The 21,158-nt window shown below is 47.7% G+C and overlaps 1 protein-coding gene across 1 annotated transcript in view; it reads right to left on the bottom strand.

Annotated features, from left to right (window-relative positions):
* Positions 1-16,894: 16,894 nt before the first annotated feature.
* Positions 16,895-21,158, bottom strand: part of LOC135573611 (formin-2-like) — a 164,509-nt gene continuing 160,245 nt past the window's right edge. Inside the window, 1 exon segment of the mRNA XM_065022872.1 lies at positions 16,895-16,899. Coding sequence (XP_064878944.1) covers positions 16,895-16,899 — 5 coding nt within the window.

Below are 21,158 nucleotides of genomic sequence, written 5' to 3'. Positions count from 1 at the left end.
GCATGACTCCATATGTGTTGTTTCAGATTCAGACACTTTACTACATGACTCCATTCTCCATTTCTGTTATTCAGTATGGAAAGATGACTCCATAACTGTTCACAAAACGGCATGTTATTCAGTATTATGGTTACTACATGACTCCATATGTGTTATTTCATAGTTATTCAGTATTATGGTTACTACATGACTCCATATGTGTTATTTCATAGTTATTCAGTATTATGGTTACTACATGACTCCATATGTGTTACTACATGACTCCATATGTGTTACTACATGACTCCATATGTGTTATTTCATAGTTATTCAGTATTATGGTTACTACATGACTCCATATGTGTTATTTCATAGTTATTCAGTATTATGGTTACTACATGACTCCATATGTGTTATTTCATAGTTATTCAGTATTATGGTTACTACATGACTCCATATGTGTTACTACATGACTCCATATGTGTTACTACATGACTCCATATGTGTTATTTCATAGTTATTCAGTATTATGGTTACTACATGACTCCATATGTGTTATTTCATAGTTATTCAGTATTATGGTTACTACATGACTCCATATGTGTTATTTCATAGTTATTCAGTATTATGGTTACTACATGACTCCATATGTGTTATTTCATAGTTATTCAGTATTATGGTTACTACATGACTCCATATGTGTTATTTCATAGTTATTCAGTATTATGGTTACTACATGACTCCATATGTGTTATTTCATAGTTATTCAGTATTATGGTTACTACATGACTCCATATGTGTTATTTCATAGTTATTCAGTATTATGGTTACTACATGACTCCATATGTGTTATTTCATAGTTATTCAGTATTATGGTTACTACATGATTCCATATGTGTTATTTCATAGTTATTCAGTATTATGGTTACTACATGATTCCATATGTGTTATTTCATAGTTATTCAGTATTATGGTTACTACATGACTCCATATGTGTTATTTCATAGTTATTCAGTATTATGGTTACTACATGATTCCATATGTGTTATTTCATAGTTATTCAGTATTATGGTTACTACATGATTCCATATGTGTTATTTCATAGTTATTCAGTATTATGGTTACTACATGACTCCATATGTGTTATTTCATAGTTATTCAGTATTATGGTTACTACATGACTCCATATGTGTTATTTCATAGTTATTCAGTATTATGGTTACTACATGATTCCATATGTGTTATTTCATAGTTATTCAGTATTATGGTTACTACATGACTCCATATGTGTTATTTCATAGTTATTCAGTATTATGGTTACTACATGACTCCATATGTGTTATTTCATAGTTATTCAGTATTATGGTTACTACATGACTCCATATGTGTTATTTCATAGTTATTCAGTATTATGGTTACTACATGACTCCATATGTGTTATTTCATAGTTATTCAGTATTATGGTTACTACATGATTCCATACAATGGCTGATTTCAAGAGAAAAAAAATCACCATTTAAGATATGTAAATATTTAACCTTTAACTAGGCAAGTCAGTTAAGAACAAATTCTTATTTACAATGACGGCTACCGGGAACAGTGGGTTAACTGCCTTGTTCAGGGGAACAGTGGGTTAACTGCCTTGTTCAGGGAACAGTGGGTTAACTGCCTTGTTCAGGAGCAGAACGACAGATTTGTACCTTCAACCATTCGGTTACGTGCCCAACACTCTAACCACTAGGCTACATACAATGTCGACCAGAACAGATTAGTGCCCGACCAGTGGTCATCTTCAGTGTAGTTAAACCATGTTACTATGACCTAGCTATAGTTTCACATGAACCCAGCCCTCTTCTCTAACATCCCTGAAATGAGCCCTGTACTTAGAGAAAACTAACCTGATCAACTATTACTCGTTGATAAATATGACTCAGCCGAGAGCTGCCCTGTGACACGAGCCTACCAGAGGAGCTAAATAACTTCTATGCTAACTTCGAGGCAAGTAACACTGAAACATGCATGAGAGCACTAGCTGTTCCAGAAAACTGTGTGATCACGGTCTCCGCAGCCGATGAGAGGAAGAGCTTTAAACAAGTCAACACTCACAAGGCCGCAGGGCCAGACATATTACCAGGATGTGTACTCAAGCGTGCGCTGACCAACTGGCAACTGTCTTCACTGACATTTTCAAACTCTCCCTGTCTGAGTCCGTAATACCAACATGTTTCAAGCAGACCACCATAGTCCCTGTGCCCAAGAACAAGAAGGTAACCTATCTAAATGACTACCGACCCGTAGCACTCACATCTGTTGCCATGAAATTCTTTGAAAGGCTGGTCATGGCTCACATCAACACCATCATCACAGAAACCCTAGACCCACTCCAATTTGCATACCGCCCAAACAGATCCACAGATGATACAATCTCTATTGCACTCCACACTGCCCTTTCCTACTTGGACAAAAGGAACACCTATGTGAGAATGCTATTCATTGACTACAGCTCAAGAGTTCAACACCAAAGTGCCCTCAAAGCTCATCGCTAAGGACCATGGGACTAAACATCTCCCTCTGCAACTGGATCCTGCACTTCCTGATGGGCCGACCCCCAATTTGTAGGGAACAACACATCCTCAACGCTGATCCTCATGGGTCCTCAGATCCTCAAAAGGTTTTATATCTGCACCATCGAGAGCATCTTGACGGGTGGCATCACTGCCTGGTTGGCAACTGCTCAGCCTCCGACCGCAAGGCACTACAGAAGGTAGTGCTTACGGCCCAGTACATCACCGAGGCCAAGCTTCCTGCCATCCAGGACCTCTATACCAGGCGGTGTTTCCCCTCCAGATTGACTCTGTACCGTAACACCCTGTATATAGCCTCCACATTGACTCTGTACCGTAATACCCTGTATATAGCCTCCACATTGACTCTGTACCGTAATACCCTGTATATAGTCTCATTGACTCTGTACCGGTACCCCTGTATATAGCCTCCACATTGACTCTGTACCGTAACACCCTGTATATAGCCTCCACATTGACTCTGTATATAGCCTCCACATTGACTCTGTACCGTAACACCCTGTATATAGCCTCCACATTGACTCTGTACCGGTGTATATAGCCTCCACATTGACTCTGTACCGTAACACCCTGTATATAGCCTCCACATTGACTCTGTACCGGTACCCCTGTATATAGCCTCCACATTGACTCTGTACCGGTACCCCCTGCATATAGCCTCCATATTGACTCTGTACCGGTACCCCCTGTATATAGCCTCCACATTGACTCTGTACCGGTACCCCCTGTATATAAAACTGCATTGTTGGTTAAGGGCTCATAAGCAAGCTTTCCACTGTAAGGTATTTCATAGGTGGTAGAAAAGTACGTTTATTGTCCATTTGTAAGAATGGTAATGTTTGTACCTGTGTACAATGTACCTGTTGTTTTCAGCACAGGTGACAAATACAATTTGATTTTGTGAATTTCTGTCAAGGCACTGCATGTGGCTGCGAAGGCAAATCATTCAACTGCATTCTGACCCCATCACCTGTCGCCCCTGGTAACCCCTGCTCCCCTCCCCCTGAACGAAGACTGATGCCTGCTGTGGAATTCTGGAATCTATTCTAGAACTTCCGTGAAGCTCCGAGAGTCACGCACCAATCAGTGGCCATAATGAATTAGAGTCAGAGTGTCAGCGTCCAATCTAAATCCCAGCTGGACAATTACCGCCCTCTACCTGACCTTTAGCCTGTGTCAGGGAGGGCCATGTTGTTCTTCCTGGAGCACACTGGTTGAGCACATCTCAGTAAGCTAGACACCATCTGTCTGTAATACAGACCCAGCCTACAGTCACCTCTGAAGACCACCAATATAACAGAGATATCTTAGTAGGCTAGACACCATCTGTCTGTAATACAGACCCAGCCTACAGTCACCTCTGAAGACCACCAATATAACAGACATCTCAGTAGGCTAGACACCATCTGTCTGTAATACAGACCCAACCTACAGTCACCTCTGACTGAGGGCTTACTGTAAAGAGAGAGGACCATATAGCTATAGAACAGAGGGGGCTTACTGTAAAGAGAGAGGGCCATCTAGCTATAGAACAGAGGGGGCTTACTGTAAAGAGAGAGGACCATCTAGCTATAGAACAGAGGGGGCCATCTAGCTATAAAGAGGGCTTACCATCTAGCTACAGAACAGGGGCTTACTGTAAAGAGAGAGGACCATATAGCTACAGAACAGAGGGCTTACTGTAAAGAGAGAGGGCCATATAGCTATAGAACAGAGGGGGCTTACTGTAAAGAGAGAGGGCCATCTAGCTATAGAACAGAGGGGGCTTACTGTAAAGAGAGAGGGCCATATAGCTATAGAACAGAGGGGGCTTACTGTAAAGAGAGAGGGCCATCTAGCTATAGAACAGAGGGGGCTTACTGTAAAGAGAGAGGACCATATAGCTATAGAACAGAGGGGGCTTACTGTAAAGAGAGAGGGCCATCTAGCTATAGAACAGAGGGGGCTTACTGTAAAGAGAGAGGACCATATAGCTACAGAACAGAGGGCTTACTGTAAAGAGAGAGGACCATATAGCTACAGAACAGAGGGGGCTTACTGTAAAGAGAGGGGCCATCTAGCTATAGAACAGAGGGGCTTACTGTAAAGAGAGAGGCCATCTAGCTATAGAACAGAGGGGCTTACTGTAAAGAGAGAGGGCCATATAGCTATAGAACAGAGGGGGCTTACTGTAAAGAGAGAGGACCATATAGCTATAGAACAGAGGGGGCTTACTGTAAAGAGAGAGGACCATATAGTTACAGAACAGAGGGCTACTGTAAAGAGAGAGGACCATATAGCTACAGAGGGGGCTTACTGTAAAGAGAGAGGACCATATAGTTATAGAACAGAGGGGGCTTACTGTAAAGAGAGAGGACCATATAGTTACAGAACAGAGGGGGCTTACTGTAAAGAGAGAGGACCATATAGCTACAGAGCACAGGGGGCTTACTGTAAAGAGAGAGGGCCATATAGCTATAGAACAGAGGGGGCTTACTGTAAAGAGAGAGGACCATCTAGCTACAGAACAGAGGGCTTACTGTAAAGAGAGAGGACCATATAGTTACAGAACAGAGGGGGCTTACTGTAAAGAGAGAGGACCATATAGCTATAGAACAGAGGGGGCTTACTGTAAAGAGAGAGGGCCATCTAGCTATAGAACAGAGGGGGCTTACTGTAAAGAGAGAGGGCCATATAGCTATAGAACAGAGGGGGCTTACTGTAAAGAGAGAGGGCCATCTAGCTATAGAACAGAGGGGGCTTACTGTAAAGAGAGAGGGCCATCTAGCTATAGAACAGAGGGGGCTTACTGTAAAGAGAGAGGGCCATATAGCTATAGAACAGAGGGTGCTTACTGTAAAGAGAGAGGGCCATCTAGCTATAGAACAGAGGGGGCTTACTGTAAAGAGAGAGGGCCATCTAGCTATAGAACAGAGGGGGCTTACTGTAAAGAAAGAGGACCATATAGCTACAGAACAGAGGGGGCTTACTGTAAAGAGAGAGGACCATATAGCTACAGAACAGAGGGCTTACTGTAAAGAGAGAGGACCATATAGCTACAGAACAGAGGGCTTACTGTAAAGAGAGAGGACCATATAGCTACAGAACAGAGGGCTTACTGTAAAGAGAGAGGACCATCTAGCCATAGAACAAAGGGGGCTTACTGTAAAGAGAGAGGACCATATAGCTATAGAACAGAGGGGGCTTACTGTAAAGAGAGAGGGCCATCTAGCTATAGAACAGAGGGGGCTTACTGTAAAGAGAGGACCATATAGTTACAGAACACAGGGGGCTTACTGTAAAGAGAGAGGGCCATATAGTTACAGAACAGGGGGCTTACTGTAAAGAGAGGACCATATAGTTACAGAACACAGGGGGCTTACTGTAAAGAGAGAGGACCATATAGTTACAGAACACAGGGGGCTTACTGTAAAGAGAGAGGACCATATAGCTACAGAGGGGGCTTACTGTAAAGAGAGAGGACCATATAGCTACAGAACAGAGGGCTTACTGTAAAGAGAGAGGACCATATAGTTACAGAACAGAGGGGGCTTACTGTAAAGAGAGAGGACCATATAGTTACAGAACACAGGGGGCTTACTGTAAAGAGAGAGGACCATATAGCTACAGAGGGGGCTTACTGTAAAGAGAGAGGACCATATAGCTACAGAGGGGGCTTACTGTAAAGAGAGAGGACCATATAGCTACAGAGGGGGCTTACTGTAAAGAGAGAGGACCATATAGCTACAGAACTGTAAAGAGAGGGACCATCTAGCTATAGAACAGAGGGGGCTTACTGTAAAGAGAGAGGGCCATATAGCTATAGAACAGAGGGGGCTTACTGAGGATGAAAACTGTGTGGTGTGTGTGGGGATCATGGTAAATCATTGGTGATGTGGACGACAAGGAACTTAAAGCTCTCGACCCGCTACACAACATCATCGATGTGGACATGCTCTCCCTCTTTCTCCTGTAGTCCTCGAAGAGCTCCGTGGCCTTACTGACGTTGAGGGAGAGGTTGTTGTCCTGGCAACACACTGCTAAGTCTCGGACCTCCCTCCCTATAGGCTGACTCATCGCCACCGGTGATCAGGCCTTCCACCGTTGTGTTGTCAGTAAAACGTCATGGTGTTGGAGTCATGTATGGCCACGCAGTTGTGGGTGAACAGGAAGTACATGAGGGAACTAAGCACACACCCAATGGGCCCCTTTGTTGCGGGCCAGCGTGACGGAGGTGTTGTTGCCTAGCCTCACCACCTGGGGGCGGCCTGTCAGGAAGTAATTCGCAGAGGGAGGTGTTTAGTCCCAGGGACCTTAGCTTAGTGATGAGCTTGGAGGAGACTATGGTGTTGAACGCTGAGCTGTAGTCAATGAACAGTAATCTCACATAGTTATGACCCTTCTTGTCCAGGTGGGAGAGGGCAGTGTAATTGAGATTGTTTTATCTGTGGATCTGTTAAAGTATACGAATAGGAACGGCTCTGGGGTGTCTGGGATGATGGTGCTTCATGACCAGCCTTTCAAACCACTTCCTTATTATACATGGGTGTTACAGGGCGATCCTCATTTAGGTAGGTTACCTTGGAGCTCTTGGGAACAGGGACAATGGCGGTCAGGTTGACACATGTTGGGATGACAGACTTGGACAACGAGAGAGTGAAAATGTCTGTCGACACCTGCCAGAAGGTCGGCGGATGCTTTGAAAACCCGCCCTGGTATTCCATCTGGCACGTCGGCCTTTCTAGGGAGGTTTTCCTAGCCTGGTTCCTCTCTAGGTTTCTTCCTAGGTTCTGGCCTTTCTAGGGAGGTTTTCCTAGCCTGGTTCCTCTCTAGGTTTCTTCCTAGGTTCTGGCCTTTCTAGGGAGGTTTTCCTAGCCTGGTTCCTCTCTAGGTTTCTTCCTAGGTTCTGGCCTTTCTAGGAGGTTTTCCTAGCCTGGTTCCTCTCTAGGTTTCTTCCTAGGTTCTGGCCTTTCTAGGGAGGTTTTCCTAGCCTGGTTCCTCTCTAGGTTTCTTCCTAGGTTCTGGCCTTTCTAGGGAGGTTTTCCTAGCCTGGTTCCTCTCTAGGTTTCTTCCTAGGGTGTGGCCTTTCTAGGGAGGTTTTCCTATCCTGGTTCCTCTCTAGGTTTCTTCCTAGGTTGTGGCCTTTCTAGGGAGGTTTTCCTAGCCTGGTTCCTCTCTAGGTTTCTTCCTAGGTTCTGTCCTTTCTAGGGAGGTTTTCCTAGCCTGGTTCCTCTAGGTTTCTTCCTAGGTTCTGGCCTTTCTAGGGAGGTTTTCCTAGCCTGGTTCCTCTCTAGGTTTCTTCCTAGGCTCTGGCTTTTCTAGGGAGGTTTTCCTAGCCTGGTTCCTCTCTAGGTTTCTTCCTAGGTTCTGGCATTTCTAGGGAGTTTTTCCTAGCCTGGTTCCTCTCTAGGTTTCTTCCTAGGTTCTGGCCTTTCTAGGGAGGTTTTCCTAGCCTGGTTCCTCTCTAGGTTTCTTCCTAGGTTCTGGCCTTTCTAGGGAGGTTTTCCTAGCCTGGTTTCTTCCTAGGTTGTGGCCTTTCTAGGGAGTTTCCTAGCCTGGTTCCTCTCTAGGTTTCTTCCTAGGTTCTGGCCTTTCTAGGTAGTTTTTCCTAGCCTGGTTCCTCTCTAGGTTTCTTCCTAGGTTCTGGCCTTTCTAGTGAGTTTTTCCTAGGCACCGTGCTTCTACACCTGCACTGCTTCCTGTTTGGAGTTTCTGTACAGCACTTTGTGACATCAGCTGATGTAAGAAGGGATTTCAATAAATGTGATTGATTGATAGTGAACCTGTTTAAATGCTTTGTTCACATCGGCCACGGAGAGAGAGATCACACAGTCGTCAGGAAAAGCAGGGGCTCTTTCACTCAAGGCACAGTGTTATATTCCTCAGAGAGAGCATAGAAAGACATGCAGTGTTATATTCCTCAGAGAGAGCATAGAAAGACATGCAGTGTTATATTCCTCAGAGAGCATAGAAAGACATGTAGCTCGTTTGGGAGTTGTGTGTCCATGGCTTCATCCGTTACCGTCTGACAGACCCAGTCACAGATACGACAAGCTTCATAGTCGGTGTAATAGGAAGCGTTTTTCCCTCCTATACTGCCTTTCTACAGGTTTGAAGACTCGGAGGTCGTGGACTTCTTGTATGTGTCACGTTCATTGTAAGCGGGGTCAGCTTTGTCCGACCACTTCTGTATTGGAGTGCGTCACTGGTACGTCCTGTTGAAGCTTTTGTTTGTAAACAGGAAGCAGGAGAATGGAGTCACGGTAAGATTTGCCCGAAGGGAGGACGAGGGAGTGCCCTGAATGCGTTTCTGTGGGTAGAATACAGGTGGTCTGGAGTTTTAACACCCCATAGGGGCACAGGAGATGTGTTGGTAGGATACAGGTGGTCTGGGGTTTTAACAGGAGATGTGTTGGTAGGATACAGGTGGTCTGGGGTTTTAACGCCCCATAGGGGAACAGGAGATGTGTTGGTAGGATACAGGTGGTCTGGAGTTTTAACAGGAGATGTGTTGGTAGGATACAGGTGGTCTGGAGTTTAAACAGGAGATGTGTTGGTAGGATACAGGTGGTCTGGGGTTTTAACAGGAGATGTGTTGGTAGGATACAGGTGGTCTGGAGTTTTAACAGGAGATGTGTTGGTAGGATACAGGTGGTCTGGGGTTTTAACACCCCATAGGGGCACAGGAGATGTGTTGGTAGGATACAGGTGGTCTGGAGTTTTAACAGGAGATGTGTTGGTAGGATACAGGTGGTCTGGGCTTTTAACAGGAGATGTGTTGGTAGGATACAGGTGGTCTGGAGTTGTAACACCCCATATGGGCCCAGGAGATGTGTTGGTAGGATACAGGTGGTCTGGGGTCAGGAGATGTTGTAGGTGGGTTTTTTAACAGGAGATGTGTTGGTAGGATACAGGTGGTCTGGGGTTTTAACAGGAGATGTGTTGGTAGGATACAGGTGGTCTGGAGGTTTTAACAGGAGATGTGTTGGTAGGATACAGGTGGTCTGGAGTTTTAACAGGATAGATGTGTTGGTTTTAGGAGATGTGTTGGTAGGTGGTGGTCTGGAGTTTTAACAGGAGATGTGTTGGTAGGATACAGGTGGTCTGGAGTTTTAACAGGAGATGTGTTGGTAGGATACAGGTGGTCTGGGGTTTTAACAGGAGATGTGTTGGTAGGATACAGGTGGTCTGGGGTTTTAACAGGAGATGTGTTGGTAGGATACAGGTGGTCTGGGGTTTTAACAGGAGATGTGTTGGTAGGATACAGGTGGTCTGGGGTTTTAACAGGAGATGTGTTGGTAGGATACAGGTGGTCTGGGGTTTTAACAGGAGATGTGTTGGTAGGATACAGGTGGTCTGGAGTTACCGCCCCATAGGGTAGAATACAGGTGGGACGGTTTGAAGTCACCCAGCATTTAAAACCAGGTGATCAAAAGCAAAAGATTTCCTTAACTTGAAGCAGCAAACCAGTTATTCATGAAAAAAACACTTTTTCCAGAAGCAGTCGTCTGATCCTGCCACTCATGGAGAATCCACGGAGTACAACGTGCAGAGCGTCATCATCCAGCCACTCATGGAGAATCCACAGAGTACAACGTGCAGAGCGTCATCATCCTGCCACTCATGGAGAATCCACGGAGTACAACGTGCAGAGCGTCATCATCCAGCCACTCATGGAGAATCCACAGAGTACAACGTGCAGAGCGTCATCATCCAGCCACTCATGGAGAATCCACAGAGTACAACGTGCAGAGCGTCATCATCCATCCACTCATGGAGAATCCACAGAGTACAACGTGCAGAGCGTCATCATCCAGCCACTCATGGAGAATCCACAGAGTACAACGTGCAGAGCGTCATCATCCAGCCACTCATGGAGAATCCACGGAGTACAACGTGCAGAGCGTCATCATCCTGCCACTCATGGAGAATCCACAGAGTACTACGTGCAGAGCGTCATCATCCATCCACTCATGGAGAATCCAGAGAGTACAACGTGCAGAGCGGCATCATCCAGCCACTCATGGAGAATCCACGGAGTACAACGTGCAGAGCGTCATCATCCAGCCACTCATGGAGAATCCACAGAGTACTACGTGCAGAGCGTCATCATCCATCCACTCATGGAGAATCCACAGAGTACTACGTGCAGAGCGTCATCATCCATCCACTCATGGAGAATCCACAGAGTACTACGTGCAGAGCGTCATCATCCATCCACTCATGGAGAATCCACAGAGTACAACGTGCAGAGCGTCATCATCCAGCCACTCATGGAGAATCCACAGAGTACAACGTGCAGAGCGTCATCATCCAGCCACTCATGGAGAATCCACAGAGTACAACGTGCAGAGCGTCATCATCCAGCCACTCATGGAGAATCCACAGAGTACAACGTGCAGAGCGTCATCATCCATCCACTCATGGAGAATCCACAGAGTACAACGTGCAGAGCGTCATCATCCAGCCACTCATGGAGAATCCAGAGTACAACGTGCAGAGCGTCATCATCCAGCCACTCATGGAGAATCCACGGAGTACAACGTGCAGAGCGTCATCATCCTGCCACTCATGGAGAATCCACAGAGTACTACGTGCAGAGCGTCATCATCCATCCACTCATGGAGAATCCACAGAGTACAACGTGCAGAGCGGCATCATCCAGCCACTCATGGAGAATCCACGGAGTACAACGTGCAGAGCGTCATCATCCAGCCACTCATGGAGAATCCACAGAGTACAACGTGCAGAGCGTCATCATCCAGCCACTCATGGAGAATCCACTAGTACAACGTGCAGAGCGTCATCATCCAGCCACTCATGGAGAATCCACGGAGTACAACGTGCAGAGCGTCATCATCCAGCCACTCATGGAGAATCCACGAGTACAACGTGCAGAGCGGCATCATCCAGCCACTCATGGAGAATCCAGAGTACAACGTAGAGCGGCATCATCCAGCCACTCATGGAGAATCCAGAGTACAACGTGCAGAGCGGCATCATCCAGCCACTCATGGAGAATCCACAGAGTACAACGTGCAGAGCGTCATCATCCAGCGACTCATGGAGAATCCACAGAGTACAACGTGCAGAGCGTCATCATCCAGCCACTCATGGAGAATCCACGGAGTACAACGTGCAGAGCGTCATCATCCAGCCACTCATGGAGAATCCACAGAGTACAACGTGCAGAGCGGCATCATCCTGCCACTCATGGAGAATCCACGAGTACAACGTGCAGAGCGTCATCATCCAGCCACTCATGGAGAATCCACGGAGTACAACGTGCAGAGCGGCATCATCCAGCCACTCATGGAGAATCCACAGAGTACAACGTGCAGAGCGTCATCATCCAGCCACTCATGGAGAATCCACAGAGTACTACGTGCAGAGCGTCATCATCCATCCACTCATGGAGAATCCACAGAGTACTACGTGCAGAGCGTCATCATCCTGCCACTCATGGAGAATCCACAGAGTACAACGTTTCATCCATCCACTCATGGAGAATCCACAGAGTACTACGTGCAGAGCGTCATCATCCATCCACTCATGGAGAATCCACAGAGTGCTACGTGCAGAGCGTCATCATCCATCCACTCATGGAGAATCCACAGAGTACAACGTGCAGAGCGTCATCATCCAGCCACTCATGGAGAATCCACGGAGTACAACGTGCAGAGCGTCATCATCCAGCCACTCATGGAGAATCCACAGAGTACAACGTGCAGAGCGTCATCATCCAGCCACTCATGGAGAATCCACGGAGTACAACGTGCAGAGCGTCATCATCCAGCCACTCATGGAGAATCCACGGAGTACAACGTGCAGAGCGTCATCATCCAGCCACTCATGGAGAATCCACGGAGTACAACGTGCAGAGCGGCATCATCCAGCCACTCATGGAGAATCCAGAGTACAACGTGTAGAGCGGCATCATCCAGCCACTCATGGAGAATCCAGAGTACAACGTGCAGAGCGGCATCATCCAGCCACTCATGGAGAATCCACAGAGTACAACGTGCAGAGCGTCATCATCCAGCGACTCATGGAGAATCCACAGAGTACAACGTGCAGAGCGTCATCATCCAGCCACTCATGGAGAATCCACGGAGTACAACGTGCAGAGCGGCATCATCCAGCCACTCATGGAGAATCCACAGAGTACAACGTGCAGAGCGTCATCATCCAGCGACTCATGGAGAATCCACAGAGTACAACGTGCAGAGCGTCATCATCCAGCCACTCATGGAGAATCCACGGATGTACAACGTGCAGAGCGTCATCATCCAGCCACTCATGGAGAATCCACAGAGTACAACGTGCAGAGCGGCATCATCCTGCCACTCATGGAGAATCCACGGAGTACAACGTGCAGAGCGTCATCATCCAGCCACTCATGGAGAATCCACAGAGTACAACGTGCAGAGCGGCATCATCCAGCCACTCATGGAGAATCCACAGAGTACAACGTGCAGAGCGTCATCATCCAGCCACTCATGGAGAATCCACAGAGTACTACGTGCAGAGCGTCATCATCCATCCACTCATGGAGAATCCACAGAGTACTACGTGCAGAGCGTCATCATCCTGCCACTCATGGAGAATCCACAGAGTACAACGTGCAGAGCGTCATCATCCATCCACTCATGGAGAATCCACAGAGTACTACGTGCAGAGCGTCATCATCCATCCACTCATGGAGAATCCACAGAGTACTACGTGCAGAGCGTCATCATCCATCCACTCATGGAGAATCCACAGAGTACAACGTGCAGAGCGTCATCATCCAGCCACTCATGGAGAATCCACGGAGTACAACGTGCAGAGCGTCATCATCCAGCCACTCATGGAGAATCCACAGAGTACAACGTGCAGAGCGTCATCATCCAGCCACTCATGGAGAATCCACGGAGTACAACGTGCAGAGCGTCATCATCCAGCCACTCATGGAGAATCCACGGAGTACAACGTGCAGAGCGTCATCATCCAGCCACTCATGGAGAATCCACGGAGTACAACGTGCAGAGCGGCATCATCCAGCCACTCATGGAGAATCCAGAGTACAACGTGTAGAGCGGCATCATCCAGCCACTCATGGAGAATCCAGAGTACAACGTGCAGAGCGGCATCATCCAGCCACTCATGGAGAATCCACAGAGTACAACGTGCAGAGCGTCATCATCCAGCGACTCATGGAGAATCCACAGAGTACAACGTGCAGAGCGTCATCATCCAGCCACTCATGGAGAATCCACGGAGTACAACGTGCAGAGCGTCATCATCCAGCCACTCATGGAGAATCCACAGAGTACAACGTGCAGAGCGGCATCATCCTGCCACTCATGGAGAATCCACGGAGTACAACGTGCAGAGCGTCATCATCCAGCCACTCATGGAGAATCCACAGAGTACAACGTGCAGAGCGTCATCATCCAGCCACTCATGGAGAATCCACAGAGTACAACGTGCAGAGCGTCATCATCCAGCCACTCATGGAGAATCCACAGAGTACTACGTGCAGAGCGTCATCATCCATCCACTCATGGAGAATCCACAGAGTACTACGTGCAGAGCGTCATCATCCAGCCACTCATGGAGAATCCACAGAGTACAACGTGCAGAGCGTCATCATCCAGCCACTCATGGAGAATCCACAGAGTACTACGTGCAGAGCGTCATCATCCATCCACTCATGGAGAATCCACCGAGTACAACGTGCAGAGCGTCATCATCCAGCGACTCATGGAGAATCCACAGAGTACAACGTGCAGAGCGTCATCATCCAGCCACTCATGGAGAATCCACGGAGTACAACGTGCAGAGCGTCATCATCCAGCCACTCATGGAGAATCCACGGAGTACAACGTGCAGAGCGTCATCATCCATCCACTCATGGAGAATCCACGGAGTACAACGTGCAGAGCATCATCATCCAGCCACGTATCACTAAGACATTATATTGTTCAAGTCTTTCTGATAGAAGACTCTCGGACGACGCTCATCCATCTCATTCCTGAGTGACTGGACATTGGCCAATCGAACGGAGGGGGAGCGCCATTCGGTTCTCTTCACCTTCAATTTCACCCCACCTCATCATCCCACGTCTACGTCTACAGCGTTTTGGTAGCCCATGGAGGAAAGGATTATGGTCCGGTATGAACAGTGGAACAGCTGAGTCAGAGATGAAGGTTAATAACCTCGATACACGTCACTAAAATGGTCAAGCTGGGTTGGAACTCCTAAGACGTGGCCCTCCTCCCGCCGGTCGGGACATGTGGCCCTCCTCCCGCCGGTCGGGACATGTGGCCCTCCTCCCGCCGGTCGGGACATGTGGCCCTCCTCCCGCCGGTCGGGACATGTGGCCCTCCTCCCGCCGGTCGGGACATGTGGCCCTCCTCCCGCCGGTCGGGACATGTGGCCCTCCTCCCGCCGGTCGGGACATGTGGCCCTCCTCCCGCCGGTCGGGACATGTGGCCCTCCTCCCGCCGGTCGGGACATGTGGCCCTCCTCCCGTCGGTCGGGACATGTGGCCCTCCTCCCGTCGGTCGGGACATGTGGCCCTCCTCCCGTCGGTCGGGACATGTGGCCCTCCTCCCGTCGGTCGGGACATGTGGCCCTCCTCCCGTCGGTCGGGACATGTGGCCCTCCTCCCGTCGGTCGGGACATGTGGCCCTCCTCCCGTCGGTCGGGACATGTGGCCCTCCTCCCGTCGGTCGGGACATGTGGCCCTCCTCCCGCCGGTCGGGACATGAGGCCCTCCTCCCGCCGGTCGGGACATGTGGCCCTCCTCCCGCCGGTCGGGACATGTGGCCCTCCTCTCCCGCCGGTGGGACATGTGGCCCTCCTCCCGCCGGTCGGGACATGTGGCCCTCCTCCCGCCGGGTCGGGACATGTGGCCCTCCTCCCGCCGGTCGGGACATGTGGCCCTCCTCCCGAAAAGGTCGGGACATGTGGCCCTCCTCCCCGTCGGTCGGGACATGTGGCCCTCCTCCCGTCGGTCGGGACATGTGGCCCTCCTCCCGTCGGTCGGGACATGGGCCCTCCTCCCGCCGGTCGGGACATGTGGCCCTCCTCCCGTCGGTCGGGACATGTGGCCCTCCTCCCGTCGGTCGGGACATGTGGCCCTCCTCCCGTCGGTCGGGACATGTGGCCCTCCTCCCGTCGGTCGGGACATGTGGCCCTCCTCCCGTCGGTCGGGACATGTGGCCCTCCTCCGTCGGTCGGGACATGTGGCCCTCCTCCGTCGGTCGGGACATGTGGCCCCCCGGTAATTAAAGTGCACATGGTCTCTCCGGTTGAGGCCCGAGGACAGAGAGAGAAACATGGTCTCAGTCCTGACAGAGCGATAGCTGCCTGCGATCAACTGCTCCTCGCCAGCAGAACGTGACAGTAGAATGTAGAACTATTTAAAAAAGGTTCAGCCGGCTACTGAAACTCATTAGGTGTATGAAGGCAATGAGGACTAGTGATTCAAAACATCTATCGACAGCCTGAGCTAAGCATGGTGGCCATTTTGGCATGGCTGCTCTCCCTCTTCCTCTGTGCCAAGGTTTGTGTCCCAACTGGCATCCTATTCCCTATATAGTACACTACTTTATACTACAGCCCTATTCCCTATATAGTGCACTACTTTATACTACAGCCCTATTCCCTATATAGAACACTACTCTATACTACAGCCCTATTCCCTATATAGAACACTACTCTATACTACAGCCCTATTCCCTATATAGTGCACTACTTTATACTACAGCCCTATTCCCTATGTAGTGCACTACTCTATACTACAGCCCTATTCCCTATATAGTACACTACTTTATACTACAGCCCTATTCCCTATGTAGTGCACTACTTTATACTACAGCCCTATTCCTATATAGTGCACTACTTTATACTACAGCCCTATTCCCTATATAGTGCACTACTTTATACTACAGCCCTATTCCCTATGTAGTGCACTACTTTATACTACAGCCCTATTCCCTATATAGTGCACTACTTTATACTACAGCCCTATTCCCTATATAGTGCACTACTTTATACTACAGCCCTATTCCCTATGTAGTGCACTACTTTATACTACAGCCCTATTCCCTATATAGTGCACTACTTTATACTACAGCCCTATTCCCTATATAGTGCACTACTTTATACTACAGCCCTATTCCCTATATAGTACACTGTTTTATACTACAGCCCTATTCCCTATATAGTACACTACTTTATACTACAGCCCTATTCCCTATATAGTACACTACAGCCCTATTCCCTATATAGTACACTACAGCCCTATTCCCTATACAGTGCACTAGGTTTATATAGGGAATAGAGTGGCATTTGGGATGCGGTCAAGCTGTCAGAGTTCAGGGTAGAAACTAGGATGTGTTTACACAACTCTCTCCTGCTTCCTCATCTCATCATTTAATGAGCTGCTTCCTGCTTCCTGCTTCCTCATCTCATCATTTAATGAGCTGCTTCCTGCTTCCTCATCTCATCATTTAATGAGCTGCTTCCTGCTTCCTGCTTCCTCATCTCATCATTTAATGAGCTGCTTCCTGCTTCCTCATCTCATCATTTAATGAGCTGCTTCCTGCTTCCTCATCTCATCATTTAATGAGCTGCTTCCTGCTTCCTCAACTCATCATTTAATGAGCTGCTTCCTGCTTCCTCATCTCATCATTTAATGAGCTGCTTCCTGCTTCCTCATCTCATCATTTAATGAGCTGCTTCCTGCTTCCTCATCTCATCATTTAATGAGCTGCTTCCTGCTTCCTCATCTCATCATTTAATGAGCTGCTTCCTGCTTCCTCATCTCATCATTTAATGAGCTGCTTCCTGCTTCCTCATCTCATCATTTAATGAGCTGCTTCCTGCTTCCTCATCTCATCATTTAATGAGCTGCTTCCTGCTTCCTCATCTCATCATTTAATGAGCTGCTTCCTGCTTCCTCATCTCATCATTTAATGAGCTGCTTCCTGCTTCCTCATCTCATCATTTAATGAGCTGCTTCCTGCTTCCTCATCTCATCATTTAATGAGCTGCTTCCTGCTTCCTCATCTCATCATTTAATGAGCTGCTTCCTGCTTCCTCATCTCATCATTTAATGAGCTGCTTCCTGCTTCCTCATCTCATCATTTAATGAGCTGCTTCCTGCTTCCTCATCTCATCATTTAATGAGCTGCTTCCTGCTTCCTCATCTCATCATTTAATGAGCTGCTTCCTGCTTCCTCATCTCATCATTTAATGAGCTGCTTCCTGCTTCCTCATCTCATCATTTAATGAGCTGCTTCCTGCTTCCTCATCTCATCATTTAATGAGCTGCTTCCTGCTTCCTCATCTCATCATTTAATGAGCTGCTTTCCTGCTTCCTCATCTCATCATTTAATGAGCTGCTTCCTGCTTCCTCATCTCATCATTTAATGAGCTGCTTCCTGCTTCCTCATCTCATCATTTAATGAGCTGCTTCCTGCTTCCTCATCTCATCATTTAATGAGCTGCTTCCTGCTTCCTCATCTCATCATTTAATGAGCTGCTTCCTGCTTCCTCATCTCATCATTTAATGAGCTGCTTGGAACCACATAAAAAAACAACTAAGAATCAGAGAGAAAATGGCCCCAAGCCAATTACTCCAAATGACCCTGATCTGGTTCTGTCCTGAAATAGCCTGCTGCCCTGACCTCTCCCTGGCCTGCGCGAGGGTCTGTGACAGCAGTGACCTCAGCGTAGACGGGTCAGGTTTCATCTGGTTGGTTGATAAGACAGACGTTGGGACGAGAACAGTCCAGGAATTTAAAAAAATTATAGCGGGAAGAAGTGAGTGAGAAGTCTTTTCTTTAAAAAATTGTTGAGCGAGAGAGCGAAAGAGAGAGAAAGAGAGAGAAAGAGAGAGAAAGAGAGAGAAAGAGAGAGAAAGCGGGTGACAGAGTGACTTTGAAAAAGAGAGAGAAAGCGGGTGACAGAGTGACTTTGAAAAAGAGAGAGAGAGAGACAGAGAAAAAGAGAGAGAGACAGACAGAGAGAGAAAAAGACAGAGAGAGAGAGAAAAAGAGAGAGAGAAAAAAGAGAGAGAGAGAGAGAGAGAGAAAGAGAGAGAGAAGAGAGAGAGAGAAAAAGAGAGCGAGAGAGAGAGAGAGAGAGAAAAAAGAGAGAGAGAGAAAAAGAGAGAGAGAGAGAGAGAGAGAAAAGAGAGAGAGAGAGAGAGAGAGAGAGATCTGTTTACCATTTCCAATGTGTTAACAACTTCCAGCCTTCTAAATGCTTGACCTTCAGGAAATAACTTGTAGTTTACACACTGTGTTCAAAGCCCTGTTCTCTGCCAGCGCTGTACACTACATTTACATCAATATTTACACAAGGAAGTGCAGTCCTTATGTCTGAAGCTCCCTGGATAATTAGCATAATAATTCAAGCCACCCCTGTATGATGAGCAATCATGAGGACAAGGTAACGGTCAAACAAGCAGAGGGCCTAGAGTGGGCTTTTCAGAGAGCTGAACACTACACTAACAAGCAGAGGGCCTAGGAGTGGGCTTTTCAGAGAGCTGAACACTACACTAACAAGCAGAGGGCCTAGAGTGGGCTTTTCAGAGAGCTGAACACTACACTAACAAGCAGAGGGCCTAGGAGAAACATACAGGCCTGGTGTATGATGAGCAATCATGAGGACAAGGTAACGGTCAAACAAGCAGAGGGCCTAGGGAGAAACATACAGGCATGGTGTATGATGAGCAATCATGAGGACAAGGTAACGGTCAAACAAGCAGAGGGCCTACGGAGAAACATACAGGCCTGGTGTAGGAGTGGGCTTTTCAGAGAGCTGAACACTACACTAACAAGCAGAGGGCCTAGGAGTGGGCTTTTCAGAGAGCTGAACACTACACTAACAAGCAGAGGGCCTAGGAGTGGGCTTTTCAGAGAGCTGAACACTACACTAACAAGCAGAGGGCCTAGAGTGGGCTTTTCAGAGAGCTGAACACTACACTAACAAGCAGAGGGCCTAGGAGAAACATACAGGCCTGGTGTATGATGAGCAATCATGAGGACAAGGTAACGGTCAAACAAGCAGAGGGCCTACGGAGAAACATACAGGCCTGGTGTAGGAGTGGGCTTTTCAGAGAGCTGAACACTACACTAACAAGCAGAGGGCCTAGGAGTGGGCTTTTCAGAGAGCTGAACACTACACAAACAAGCAGAGGGCCTAGGAGTGGGCTTTTCAGAGAGCTGAACACTACACTAACAAGCAGAGGGCCTAGGAGTGGGCTTTTCAGAGAGCTGAACACTACACTAACAAGCAGAGGGCAAAGTTTGGTGGATGCCAGGAGAACGTTACCTTCCCCAATGCATGGTACCAACTGTAAAGTTTGGTGGATGCTAGGAGAACGTTACCTTCCCCAATGCATGGTACCAACTGTAAAGTTTGATGGAGGAGGAATAATGGTCCGGGGCTATTAGTTCCAGTAAAGGGAAATCTTAACGTTACAGAATACAATGACATCGAACACCTTTGGGATGAATTGGAACGCCGACTGCGAGCCAGGCCTAATCACCCAACATCAGTGCCTGACTTCACAAATGCTTTAGGCTGAATGGAAGCAAGTCCCCTCTCAGCAATGTTTCAACATCTAGTGGAAAACCTTCCCAGAAGAGTGGAGGCTGTTATAGCAGCAATGTTCCAACATCTAGTGGAAAGCCTTCCCAGAAGAGTGGAGGCTGTTATAGCAGCAATGTTCCAACATCTAGTGGAAAGCCTTCCCAGAAGAGTGGCTGTTAAAGCAGCAATGTTCCAACATCTAGTGGAAAGCCTTCCCAGAAGAGTGGAGGCTGTTATAGCAGCAATGTTCCAACATCTACTGGAAAGCCTTCCCAGAAGAGTGGAGGCTGTTATAGCAGCAATGTTCCAACATCTAGTGGAAAGCCTTCCCAGAAGAGGGAGGCTGTTATAGCAGCAATGTTCCAACATCTAGTGGAAACCTTCCCAGAAGAGTGGCTGTTATAGCAGCAATGTTCCTACATCTAGTGGAAACCTTCCCAGAAGAGTGGAGGCTGTTATAGCAGCAAAGGGGGGCGAACTCCATATTAATTAATGCAGATGATTTTGGAATGAGATGTTCGACGAGCAGGTGTTCACATACTTTTGGTCATGAATTGTATCTGTGTATATCTGTGACCAACAGACTGTATTCCCAGTCATGTAGTGTGTATCTGTGACCAACAGACTGTATTCCCAGTCATGTAGTGTGTATCTGTGACCAACAGACTGTATTCCCAGTCATGTAGTGTATCTCTGTGACCAACAGACTGTATTCCCAGTCATGTAGTGTATATCTGTGACCAACAGACTGTATTCCCAGTCATGTAGTGTGTATCTGTGACCAACAGACTGTATTCCCAGTCATGTAGTGTGTATCTGTGACCAACAGACTGTATTCCCAGTCATGTAGTGTGTATCTGTGACCAACAGACTGTATTCCCAGTCATGTAGTGTGTATCTGTGACCAACAGACTGTATTCCCAGTCATGTAGTGTGTATCTGTGACCAACAGACTGTATTCCCAGTCATGTAGTGTATCTGTGACCAACAGACTGTATTCCCAGTCATGTAGTGTATATCTGT

This window comes from Oncorhynchus nerka, linkage group LG10 (genome assembly GCF_034236695.1).
Source record: "Oncorhynchus nerka isolate Pitt River linkage group LG10, Oner_Uvic_2.0, whole genome shotgun sequence".
In the NCBI taxonomy this organism is placed as follows: domain Eukaryota; kingdom Metazoa; phylum Chordata; class Actinopteri; order Salmoniformes; family Salmonidae; genus Oncorhynchus; species Oncorhynchus nerka.
The sequence above is the reverse complement of the archived record's forward strand: the minus strand, read 5'-3'. Positions and strand labels throughout refer to the sequence as shown.